Here is a 12,854-nt window from a genome sequence, read left to right on the forward strand (position 1 = left end):
TTGTCACCTGGCTGCAATCTGTCAAGCAATTAGTTTTTCCCCTCCCCATTTTCTTCTGGGTCTGCGTTCTTTTTTTTTTTTTTTAATGCTCTGGATGGAACATGGAGTTTGTACTCACTGGTGACCGCAGTCTTTTTTGCATTCTCCCTCTTCTCCTTCTTCTTCTTTGAATCTCAATTTCCTACCGCCTGCCTCAGGCCATGAATAAGAAAATCGACATCATCAAAGGCCTCTTTGTGGCATGCCGTCTTTCTGAGGCCCGCTTCATCGTCAGGTAATATAATGCTCTGTCTTTGGACACATACTCACACACACACACATATATACACGCAGACGTACTCGACTGTGTGTCGTAGCAGACATGGGAACACATCTGCACGTGAAAATGCACATACATTTTCATGAATCGAATGTGTGAGTGGGCCAAACAAATAGCTGACTGGTGTTCTGTGGTTTTCGATTGATAGGTCCCTCGCTGGGAAGCTGAGGATCGGCCTGGCTGAGCTGAGTGTCCTCTCGGCTCTCAACCTGGCTGTGTGCTTGACCCCACCCGGACAAGGTAGCTTTGAATTTTAAAGGTTATTATTTGAAAAGCTCCCATATTAAATCAGCAGTCGTATGCAGTTTCAGCCTCTGTCCAATGCTGGCCAGTAAAGCGTGTCTCTGCAGAAATCCTCTTCACGTCCCAGTAGAGTCCAATAAAGAGAACAGCAGAGTCTGTATACCTTGCAATATAGTAATAAACAACAAGCAGCCATTTCATTCAGACCACATGGAAAGATTGGCAGGTGTCCCTTTTTTGTTGTTGTCACTATCTGACCTGACCACCATCTTCAAGATAAATTGGAGAGCATATACCTTAGAGAAGAAGTAGTGGTGAAAAAAATGTAGGTAGAACTTTTTATTTCCTCGACAGACGATGATTTCCAGTGTTTTGGGAGTGTAGCAGGTTATTGTTACTGCTCTCGCACTAAAATTAGTGGCTTGACCCTAGATTTTGACCCCAGAAGAATTTGCGAAAATATAATCCATTCCCTTTGCCAGTGGTTGTTCTAGGCCAGTGGTTCTAAAAGTTTTTAATACCAGCGGAGAAAATATTGAGCTCTCAAAGTAACATCATTATCGCCAATGTTAAAACACAGTGGCGTAAATAGGTCGAGCAAAGTCGGCTGTGAACTTTTCACAGGAGGCAGATTTATTCCCAAAAAACAGATCAATTTGCTCTCCCATCGTCCTCCTCCTCTTCCTCACATATGCTTCACACACTGGTAAAGTGAAATCAGTTGAGGATGGAGTGAGAGGTTAATGTGATGGAAATGTACACAAAACGAGCATGGAGCGAAAATTGTCCTGACAATTTCGTAGAGCTGCAGCTAACGATTATTTTGGCAATTGATTAATCAGTCGATTATTTTCTCAATCCGTTAATCGTTTGCTCCATAAAATGTTAAAAAACTTAGATCAGTGTTTGTCAAAACTGGAAATGACGATGTTCTATAATGATATTTTTGTTATATGTAGCAAAGAAACTAGAAAATATTCCCATTTAAAAAGCTAAATCTTGTTTTAATCACGAAAAAAGGTTCAAGCCGATTCATCGATTATCAAAATAGTGGACGATTCATTTAACAATTGATGGCTAACAGGTGGCTAACTGCGTTCTCCCGGGATAGTTTAAACCTGGATTTAAACTTGTTTAACTGATGCAGGGGGGAATCCAAATGTATTTTTTATTTTTAGACTTAAGTTAGACTGTGAGTTGTTGTTTTTTTTTCAGAGATGTAATCATGATGACGGTAAAAAAATAATTTATTTTGAGTATATTTTTGCACGGAACAGGGACTCTGTGAATTTTGCCATCCCTAACTATGGAAACTGGCATTTCACCAGTTCTTTTTTTTTTTTTTTTTCTTACACTGAAGTTTGCAGACTTATGTGGGTGTATTAATGAGATTCCTCTGTACTTGTGGTCTGATGGGAGGTCTCATTAAAGGAGACGAAGAGGAGGTATTGTGTGAAAGTTAGTTTTATTCAAGGAAATTGCAAAAGTCAGTCGGCGTGGAAATAGCACTTGGATGGAGTCAAAGACGTAGTTTTACGTACGTGTCAACAACACAAATAGATGGACAAATGTGTCCCTCAGTAGGATTGACAGTTACAAACAAAAATATATAATGTTGTTTTGCTGAATTCCTTTATTTCTTCTCATCTCTCACCACCTGCACTCAGCACTGACGTGTCCTGTTCATTCCACTGACAGCAAGTGAAATAAATTCATTCCTGACTTATTAGTATTCCGCTCTTATTCTCTATTGTAGGTATGCTTTAATAAGAGTCAATTAGACCAGAGGCTCGGTGGAGAAATTTGCATTGATCTCTGGTCTGCTCTGGAAAAATATATTTATTTATCAAGTCATTATTTCATCACCTAGGATGAGCTGAGAGCATATTCTTGGGAATGGTCAAGTGAAGGATTACCATTAATAATTCAGTCAGATTTGACACGTCTCATAATTGTTAATGTTGAATTATTTAGGTGGAGTTTTAAGACAATTTTTGAGACCGATGTACTGGTGTACACAAGTGTTTCAGGAGCCTCTCAAGTTTTCTCTCACAAATACTTGGCCATAACATGTTCCGACACTCACACAGATGAAATAAAATACCTTTTTCCACCCCCCTCCTTCCTCGCAGATTTCCCTCCTGCTGTGATCGATGCGGGGAAGGGGATGAGCACCGAGAGCAGGCGGGCCTGGATCGAAGAGAAGAGTCTGATTCTCAAACAGACTTATTGGTAACTGGAGCTTAAACAAACCCTCTCATTTGGCTCCGCAGTCTCTGCTCGGTGCCACTACGATGCCTTATCCCCTTTAAGCCCTGTCCCTCATTCTTCCTCACTCATTCTGCTCACTTTCATTTTGAATGATATTGATTTTTTTCCCCCCCTTCCTTCTCTCTCTCCCTTTGTTTTTCTTCTCAAACACTCGTCTTTGTCTCTGGCTCACTCCCCCCGTGCAGCGAGATGCCCAATTACGACATCCTCATCCCCGTTCTGCTCAAAGAAGGCATAGACCAGCTACCCAACCACTGCAAGCTCACTCCAGGTAAACACCTAGTCAATAGGCAGAAAGGTTATTTAATCCAAAACGGTGACTGTAGTGTGTTTATTGATCCGTTCAGTGGAGGTGAGTCTGGTATTTTAGTTGAGTCATTTATCACTGAAAGATAAAAGATACCACCACACCGAGGATTAGCTCCCAATTACATTGTTGTCGAGCTATTTGTGATAAGGAGCTTTGGCACCGAGACGGGAAATTATTACCAGGCACCATCTGAACATTACTAAATTGGGAAACAAAATTGGCCCGTTGTTGGTCAGTTCGACAAATCTTGCAGCCATTTTGGCAGGTGAGCAATTGTTATTGAGAGAACTGTATTTCTTCCAAAAATACAGTGCAGTTAAAGGAGGCGGTGAATGCTTGGACACTGCCAGCCCAGTCTGGACAAAACATTACTGTCCTGTCACAACTTGCTCTTTGTTCTATTATTAAAGCAGCTACTCAAGCATCTTGTGGGGGGGCGGGGCGGGGGGGTGTATTTCATTATATTGCTCCTCTGCCACTTTTGAAGCTTAACTTTGCAGCACAGCCCAGGGGCATGCGAGTCAGATAACATCTGTGGAAGTGTGGCCAAATGAGAATACAAACAAACTTAAACTTTGGTTTTGATGCAAGAAACAGTTTGTGGGCGTGATGTGTCATTGAAGCTAATTTTACAGCTCCTGGATTTCTTGAGAGACCCGTCTCGCTTTTGTGACCCCGAGGCCTGTTGGCACCACCACCACCGCCACTGCCGCTGCTGCTGCTGCCCCTCCCTCTCTGTCTCTATCACATGTGTGAAAGCACTTCTGGGCTCACTCGCAATTAGTTTCTCAACTGTTTATAATTCATGAAAAATGCATAACGACATTCTTTTGTGTTGAACAGCGACTTAATTTGCTCCTCTTCTCGCCACCTCTCTTCTCTCAGGAGTGCCTCTGAGGCCCATGTTGGCTCACCCCACTAAGGGTGTCGGCGAGGTGCTGAAGAAGTTTGACGTGGCGGCGTTCACCTGCGAGTACAAGTACGACGGCGAGCGTGCGCAGGTGTGTGTTTTCGGTGTGCGGTGTCGGTGACAAGAGTACAACTGTTTGTTTTTCTCGCGCTTGGCAGCGAACATATGCCTGCTGAATTTTGTATGCATATACCCGACGGCTGTGCTCTTTGAGTGTGAGGTGTTGCCGTTCTGTGACTCGCTGTGTGTTCACTTGACTGTGTGCATGCATCTGTGGCATTTCTGTGCGTGTGTGTGCACGCCTATTCTTTTTAAGATAAACAGTATCCCTGCTTTGCCCTGGGCTTGTAGGCAGAGAAAGCTACCTCCCAACATTGTGAAAGGAGGAGGAGGGGTTGGAGATGGAGAGCAGTGAGAAAGTAGGCAGTGAAGGCGAGACACATTAAGAGGCAGAGGGAGATGAAAATGAAGACGCAAAAGGGAGACTGCGGGGGGGAATGAGCAAATTCTGAGAGCAAGACGTGGAGAGATATACCAGGAGAGAAAGTGTAATATAATGTAAACCCTTCCAGCTGTATTGTTAATTTTGGACTGTCATGCCAATAAAGAGTCTTTGAACTGAGTTGAAGTGAGAAGAAGAGATGAGATGGGGGCAGAAACTAAAACTGAGGGAGAGAGAGAGAGGATGAGAGCAAGTGCAAACCCTATGACGTCCTCCTGTTCACTGTCCCTACTTGCTTTTTGGTCTCACTGCAGTGGACTCTTCCTTAAACAGCCAGCAGGGGGACTCACGGTACACCACCCGCATAAACATTAGCTTTCTCTGCTGTGTGTGTGTGTATACAGTATGTGTATAACCACAAGAAAACCACAAGGGGTGTGGCAGAAATAGCTGTATGTATGAATGTATTCAGATGAGACAATTTGATTATGTATGTTTGGTTTTCTTACCATCATTGATCAGACCTGACACTCACTGAGTAGTAAATGGGCCATAGGCATATGTTATTCCTGGCCAAATGACAAGTGAGCGACCTAAAAACAAGAATTTATGTGGATTATGTCTGCAAATGGGAGAAGGTACACTATAAGAGTCGATACGGTAATAATAGTCTGGTGATTGTTTCCATGTTTGAAACTGTAAATATTGGGATTTATGATTAAAGTCAAATTGATTTAATTTATGGAGCCCAAAGCTTCATAAGTGCTTAACATTCTGTGCAGTTAATAACAATTTCTCTCTGTAGACTTTTGATTTGAATAGGAGGGAAAAAAAATGACCAAAAACCTAAAAGGAATAAAATGTGTTGTCAGTACACCATTAAATATGAAATGGATGTAAATATATACATTTAGCACGTGTGCATGTATGTGTGTGTATGTATGTATGTATGTATGTATGTATGTATGTATGTATGTATGTATATGTATGTATGTATGTATGTGTATATATATGTGTATGTATATATATGTTTATGTATATATGTATATGTATATGTATATGTATATGTATATGTATATATATATATGTATATGTGTATATATATATATGTATATATATATATATATGTATATGTCTTTATATGTATTGTATGTATATACGTGTGTGTGTATATATATATATTTATGTGTGTGTATGTATGTATGTATATATATGTATATATAAACTGCCGAATTTCAGTTTTGTAATGTATTTGTATAGGGATGATGGTAAGTGGCAGATAAAACTGAAAAATGGCGTGTTCTCTGCTCTTGGTATAATTCAGTGAAAACCACTCTGTATGAAATATGGTCATGGACTTATTTTATTTTAATGTTTGTTTTTGTCTTCCCCTCGCCCCCAAAGATTCACATTCTGGAGAGTGGAGAAGTGCGAGTTTTCAGTCGCAACCAGGAAGACAACACCAGCAAATATCCCGATATCATCTCTCGCATTCCCAAGGTAAAACACTTGAACACACGGAGCGCTGCAGCCCGGCCCTGGGGAGGGAAGCAGGTCGATGTGAGCTGTGATTGTCAACTGATGGCTTTTACAGTGTGCAAATAACAACTGCTCACATTTATCTTGCCCAATCCAATTTTTTTTCCCCCCACAACCCATTTCTCATGCATCTGTCAGTCTTTGTGTGATATATTCTTTTTTGTCTTTCAACTTTCCAAGCCCACCACTGCCCGTTAAATGTGTGTTTTAAATTTCCACTAGTGTGGACTAAAGGTTGAGGTTTTAAACCCACTTGTCATGAGAGGTAATTTCTCTAATCAAAGTTCACAAACACAAGTTGTTCAAATTGCCCCTGCAGCTGTGGGTTAGCTTATCAATTAGTGACGATCTGCTTGCGTTGGGAGGGAGAACCCGGCCTCCACTACCTCCAGGCCTTGGCAGTTTGTTTGGTTATTGGAGCACGCTCACTTGCACCGCACCTGCTGAGTGTGTTTTTTTGCTTTTGTGATGAACAGCTATGAAGTAACAAATGAAGCTGTATCGGTTTGCTCCCCCTTTTCTCCCGCCTCTCTCGTTCACCGAGGCTGTTTTTTGAAGACTTTGTCCTGCACTCTTACCAACAAAGATCGATGCTATTACGAGGAATTCCCACCTGCTCTGTTCTAATCAGTGAGGTTAGTGAATCAAGACATGCAGAATAGTCAGGAAATCTAACTAATGGGTCCCTTTGCTGAAATATATTAAGAAATAATTTACACTTGATAAAAGAGAAGTGGTTTTGCCTCTCCTTTACTGAATTTTAATTTTGACTGCTTCAGAAATAGCTTGGATTTGTGTCGCGCAACAAATTAATCCTGGAAGAAGGGAGAAGACTCGCCTTGTATGTTACATTTTCTGCATTTTTCCATCACAATTCCCAAGGAAAAATGAATAGTTTTCAATTTGAGAGACTCTGTCATATCAGTTACTTCCTCTCTAAATAGTAATTTTCAGGGGTTTGCTGCAAGCCAGTGGACTTGCTTGAGTTAAGATTATAGACCTTGGTTTGACCTCTCATCCAAGAGGCTTCTTCAGAACTGGAGAATGGTGGGGAAATTATGGTGAAACGTAACATGATTTTCACTGTACCTACTGCCTTTTTGAATTCATAGGTAATATCTATCAATAAAGCAAGATGTGTCTGTGATGGACATGTCTCGCTGACCTGAGATTTTGGATAAGGGTTGAGCATGGGCCGATGCTTTGCATCCTTGATTTGCACTGATTTATCACGCTTCACCAGGCAGGGGCGCCGTCAGGACTGTCTACACAAGAATACACCTCTTTGTACATTCAACCATCACACACAGCCTCATTTGGCCATAACTGAAAAAATTCTTCATCTCCCACTATACTGTAGGAATACATACTTCCTACGGGCACTGCACTAGTTTAAGATAATGTTGATGACCTTTAAATGCCTTATGTAAACGAGCTGCATGCACATTTAGGATGTACTGAGAAGTAGTGTCATCTTAGATCAGCCCGTGGTCCGTTTTTGGTCAATTCCAGAGCCTTATTAGCTTTGGTAGGGTTCAGTAATTTTTGATACTGTTGCTAAACCAATACTTTTTCAATCACTCTGGTGCTTAAATCGCACTTGACCTGTACTTCAAAGGACAAATGTACCACAAAAATGTCAACGATATTAAATAATGCCTTGTTATTCCTTTTATAATGTGACAAATTGAGCCATACATCAGTGTAAGACCATAAGTATAGGAATGTGACAAACATGGGAAACTTGTTGACGGATGATTGTTGGTGATTTTCAGGCTCCTTAACTCTGGAATGACTTTGCAGCTGAGATTAGAGTTGCATCAGACACTGAGTGTGAACTGCAACAGCTGGCTGCATATTTTTTTCTCTTCATTTCCTGCCAACTCTCGGCTGTTGACTCTCCAGTAAAAGCACAAAATGCCCCAAGATTACAAAATTACTAAGAAGGCAAAACAAACCGCTATTTGAGAGCGTAATCATGTTATTCTTGCTCGTGGTGCCATTGTCTGCAAAATATTTGACAATGTTTGGCAACCATTTGATGAGCAGATGCGCTTTAAATATTGCAGCGAGGAATATCTAACAGGAAGCAGCAGGCAACAGTGAGGGTTTTTTTTTTTTTGAGATGACGAAACTGCCGCTTGAGTGCACCAGCTCATCTCAGACACATCAATGCAGAAAAATATTCCCATCACACTGCTGACGGTCCGGAGGAAAACCAGCATGACTTGAACGGGTTGTGGTTTTTACTGTGGTTTGGCTCGGCACGTCATTCCTCTACTGTATACTCCACTTCCTCCCCAACTCTCAAACCCCGTATCTCATCATCAGTTGTCTTGTCAGCTTTCTCTCACACGTTGACTTACATCTCCGCATGTTTTTCTTCTTTTCAAAACCATGTTGTGGGCCTTTTGTCTCTCACCTCACCTCTCCGTTCATCCGCTTGTGTCTCTCATGTCCCGGCGTCTAATCATTCCTCTTCCTCAGCACGACTCGGTGATACCCACAACTCCTCGCTCTCTTCACATGGACTTCTCTCTTCTCTCTCCCGCCTGTTTCTTCCTCTCATCTTTTTCCTTGCAGAGCTTTGATACAGCCTGTGTGTAGTTTCACCTCTTTGGTCTCTGAGCCTCTTGTACCTTTCCCCTCTCACCACTCCTCCCACTTTCCCTCTACTCGTTTTTTTTCTTTTTCTTTGCCGTCTTTACGAGCTCCTGTCTACTCTCACCTTTTTTTTGTTTCGTTTGTGTTTGCTTTTGTTTCCTCACTTTCCTCGCCTCCTTTCTCACCATTTGAATCTTCTTCACTCCTCCACACATCTCCTTTTTTAAGCTTTTTCTTCATTTTCTGAGTCCCTTCTCATCATTCTCCCTCCCAACACCTTTAATCTGTTTTTCTTGCCTGTCATTTTTCTTCATGCCATCTGAATCCACTTCCCCTGTCTAAGCGTTTGGATGGATAACTAAATAAGCAGAGTAAACAGTTTGGGCTCAATTTGCTTGTTGCAAGAAAGATGTAGTATTTTTTTTTAGGCTCCATTTAATTTTATTTAATTTGAAATAATTTTCCGACGTTACGGCAATTTATGTCTCTTTAATGTAGTGCGTTTAATTAACTTGTGCTCCGGGAATGGCACAAGGCGGTTGTTCAACCGAAACTTTCATCTCATATGTCGATTGCTGACCGTTAATGCGGCACACAACTGATATAATGTATTGCTTGAATTTGAATTTGCTTCCTGTGTCTGACACGGCGTTGACATTGCGGTGTCCGCAAACACTGGTGAATGCAATATACCAAGAATGCTTGTGTGAAAGTTAACACCAGCGCTCACCGGCTCCATGGAGGAGACGGTCTGATTAGATTTTACAGCACCTTGCTGCATTACTTTGCATATTAATAAGGGGAAACTAATTTATCCTGAAGCGATCGTACTCCCACAATGCTTTAAATTATGAATTATTGTACATTAATATTAATCCAAATACCTTGATACGTAATTAATGCATTACTTTGCCTAATGACCTTATGAGGATAACTGAGTTTGTTTTGTATATTAGACTGTTTCCAAACAGCCTGTTCACACTAATGTGTCACCTTTTATAACAATGATTGTCTCTTTTTGTTTAACACTTTATTTATAGTGTTGTTACATACAATATAAACAGGCTGTCGTTCAATTCAAGTATCTAAGTGAAATGGCCTTTGACGGGTGATTAGAGAAACGGGAACGTAGAATAATTAGTGTGCAAAACGGTGCATTAATAGGAAAAATACATGAAACAAATTAATAGATAAGCAGATGCATACAAAGGAAGAACCGAAAATAAAAGTAATACAAGTCTGTGCATGGTAGAAGAAAATCCATTTGGCTGTCTGTGATCACCTTTCAGGTTTCTTCACTCAGTGTTTATCCCTCAGTCTGCAGCGGCTGTGTAAATTTACTCTGACATAATCCTGATGGCCCCAAAATCAACCAGGAATATAGGAGATTAAGCCTCACGCCGTGGATTAGCAGGATTAGATAATTAGAAGTCCGATGGTCAATATAATCTGCCCATGAGTTAGATTTCATCAACCCTATGAATTTGTTTTTTTCCCTCTTGCACAGGAAAAAAAACAACAACAACCAAACAGTTTTTTACTTCATGCTAAATTACTTAACTTTAAAAAAAAAAACATACACAAACAAACTGAAAAGCGTGACAACTGAAGGACTTGGCTTTTGGCACAGTGTGGGCATCCAACCAAAATGTGGGGGTGTGTTTCAACCATTTCACTGCAGCAACAAACATGGCTACTCAAAGAGTGGAGATGCAGTAAAATGTAAGGCAGGGAAGAAAATTCTAATGTGTTGACTTCCAAAGTGTTTGGCAACATATTGAGGGCAACTGCAGGTCCAAACAGCCTGAGCATTACTTTTTGTCTGTAGTCATGCCTTCCAAGTTAAATTTCATACCAAGTTTGAATTTGAAGTTTGTTGGACTAACTTCGAGGAAACTTTGAATTTCCTGTTTTGCGACAGCAGATGTTCCTCATATGCAGATTGGCAAATAACATAATTTGGCTATAATACTATACTATAAATACTATTTTCTTTAAAGGACTTGTATTATACCCTATTTCTCCAAGTGAACCTAGTTCCCTGGTGTCCTAATGAACATGTCTGTGACATGCTTTGGTCAAAATACCTCACAGATGAAACACCACAGCAGTTCAATCACCCTGCCAAAACAGACCTGTTCAGAACGCTCGCTTTTGAGTGACCGTCTCTTTAAATGACACAGGAAACTATGTCGGCGTCACTGAGGCTACGGCAGCTAACAGCAGTTAGCATTTGGAAAAGGCATCATTTGCCGACTCTAGCCGGCACATTGCCGTCGTATATAAAATGTAAATCCTCTGAGGCTGGAAGTTTGTGTAGAACTCTGTGCTGCACTGTGCAGCCAAGAATAGAACACTTCCGCTCTTCTGGATACTATTGCCCTTGGCTGCACTCTCACGTTTTTTTAGGGACAAATCGGAGCTCTGCGAGACAACAATCCCACGAATGTCTCATTGTGACGTAGCAATGAGTGTGAAAGTCAACATTGTGTGTTTTATCTCCTGTACTTAGACTGAGGAGGACCACAAAAACATGACTGAGTCATCTTTTTTCACACTTTGCCTACTCATAGAGTCCCAAATATAAGTATTAACATGATTAAATTGATTTTGCATAATATGTCTCCTTTCACTCATCAGATGAAGAAGGACTCTGTGGTGTCCTGTGTCCTGGACACGGAGGCTGTAGCCTGGGATCGCGAGAAGAAACAGATCCAGCCGTTCCAGGTCCTCACCACCAGAAAGAGAAAGGTATGCCGTGGAGCACAATCGTAATAAGAATAAAATGTTCCTGGTCCTGTCTCTTCCTCTGACAGAGAGATGGGGAGATTGATAAGTAGGAGACATAAAAAGTCAAAAGGATGGAGGAGAGAGGGAGGAGGGGTTCAGATTGCAAATGTCAATGATGTCAGGTATTTTTCTTTTTTTTTCTTCCCCAGAATAATGGCCTTTCTCCTCCTCTCCAATCACATTAGGGTGAAACTGCTCCCTTTTTAGCTTGTATTTCTCGATGCATGATGACATCTGGGTAAATTAGGAAGAAAGAAATGAGAGCAACAAATATGACAAACATGGAGATGATGATGATGATGATGAGAATGGGTGAAAGTCATTATCCATATGCTTTTTTTCCCCCCCTCCTCACCAGATACTGTTACAGCCTCTATGAAATCATGATTAACTGTAATGATGGTTTGATGCACAAGCTGATTGTGCTGCCCTGCCGGCATCTTGTAACAGCATCTCAACTGTTTTTTTTTTTTCTTTCCCCCCGCCACCACAAGCGCTCTTGTTAACATTAAACATTTGAGACGAAACACGATACGGACCAATTAAACAAAGTTAATGAGCTGCACGGGGGGAAGGAAGGAGGAGGAAAAACCAGGGGTGAAGCTGCGTTTAGGGTCAGGCTGGTGCTGCTCTCTCATGTTGTTTACATGATCACGTCCCGTCTCCCGCTGGCTTCAGGATATTGCCGCGTCTGCGATTTCAAACTGTGTCTAATTATAACTTGAGTGTGCACAAAGTGAGACTGGTTAAAATGGAAAACGTGTCACAACACACAAACTGAAATTATCATGTAGAATTCAGTTGATATTGAGACGTGTGTGTGTGTGTGTCTCGATTTACATTTGAGGCCAATTTCATAGGTACAAACAAATTGGATCTGTCAATCCTGGGTTTGTTCTTTGTTGTCAGCTTGTCAGGTTTCTCTCTGCATCTCATCTTCTGTCTCCACAAAGTGAACTGGGAGACTGTTTGCTGTTTTGTTGCCAGACTGGAAAAGTCAAATTGAAATACAACTGTGCTGTTTTTGGAAGTTTTGGAAGGCGTTTTTGACAAATAATTTAAATATATCTTATTCACTAAATTCAAACTTCATTAAACGAGGGCTGTTCCAATTTTTAAACTGATTAAATTTAAATGATTAATGATTATTTGACTAATCTAATGACTAATTAATTAGCAGTTATTTTCCCATTATTCAATGTGAATAAATCTAACCCTTATTATTACTGTGATAGTCAACTACTACAATAAGAACAAAATGTAAGGTGATATTAATGATCACAAATTGAAGGCTATGCAACACAGATGGTGTATCAATATTATTGATGAGAACACTATTTAAAATCCATAGAAAACTGTATTTATATTCTCGGCAATGGGACAGTTTCATTGGTTACCTTTACCTTAATGGCATCATCTGCTTTGC

The 12,854-nt window shown here is 40.8% G+C and overlaps 1 protein-coding gene across 1 annotated transcript in view; it reads left to right on the forward strand.

Annotated features, from left to right (window-relative positions):
• Positions 1-12,854, forward strand: part of lig1 (ligase I, DNA, ATP-dependent) — a gene marked incomplete at its 5' end in the record, with an annotated part of 61,836 nt that overhangs the window by 21,655 nt on the left and 27,327 nt on the right. Inside the window, 7 exons of the mRNA XM_083889231.1 lie at positions 198-274; positions 468-559; positions 2,695-2,794; positions 3,019-3,104; positions 4,029-4,144; positions 5,900-5,995; positions 11,279-11,389. Of these exons, the coding sequence (XP_083745357.1) occupies positions 198-274; positions 468-559; positions 2,695-2,794; positions 3,019-3,104; positions 4,029-4,144; positions 5,900-5,995; positions 11,279-11,389 (678 nt within the window). The remainder of the gene's footprint in view (positions 1-197; positions 275-467; positions 560-2,694; positions 2,795-3,018; positions 3,105-4,028; positions 4,145-5,899; positions 5,996-11,278; positions 11,390-12,854) is intronic.

Source organism: Microchirus variegatus (genome assembly GCF_963457635.1).
Source record: "Microchirus variegatus genome assembly, chromosome: 5".
NCBI lineage: Eukaryota > Metazoa > Chordata > Actinopteri > Pleuronectiformes > Soleidae > Microchirus > Microchirus variegatus.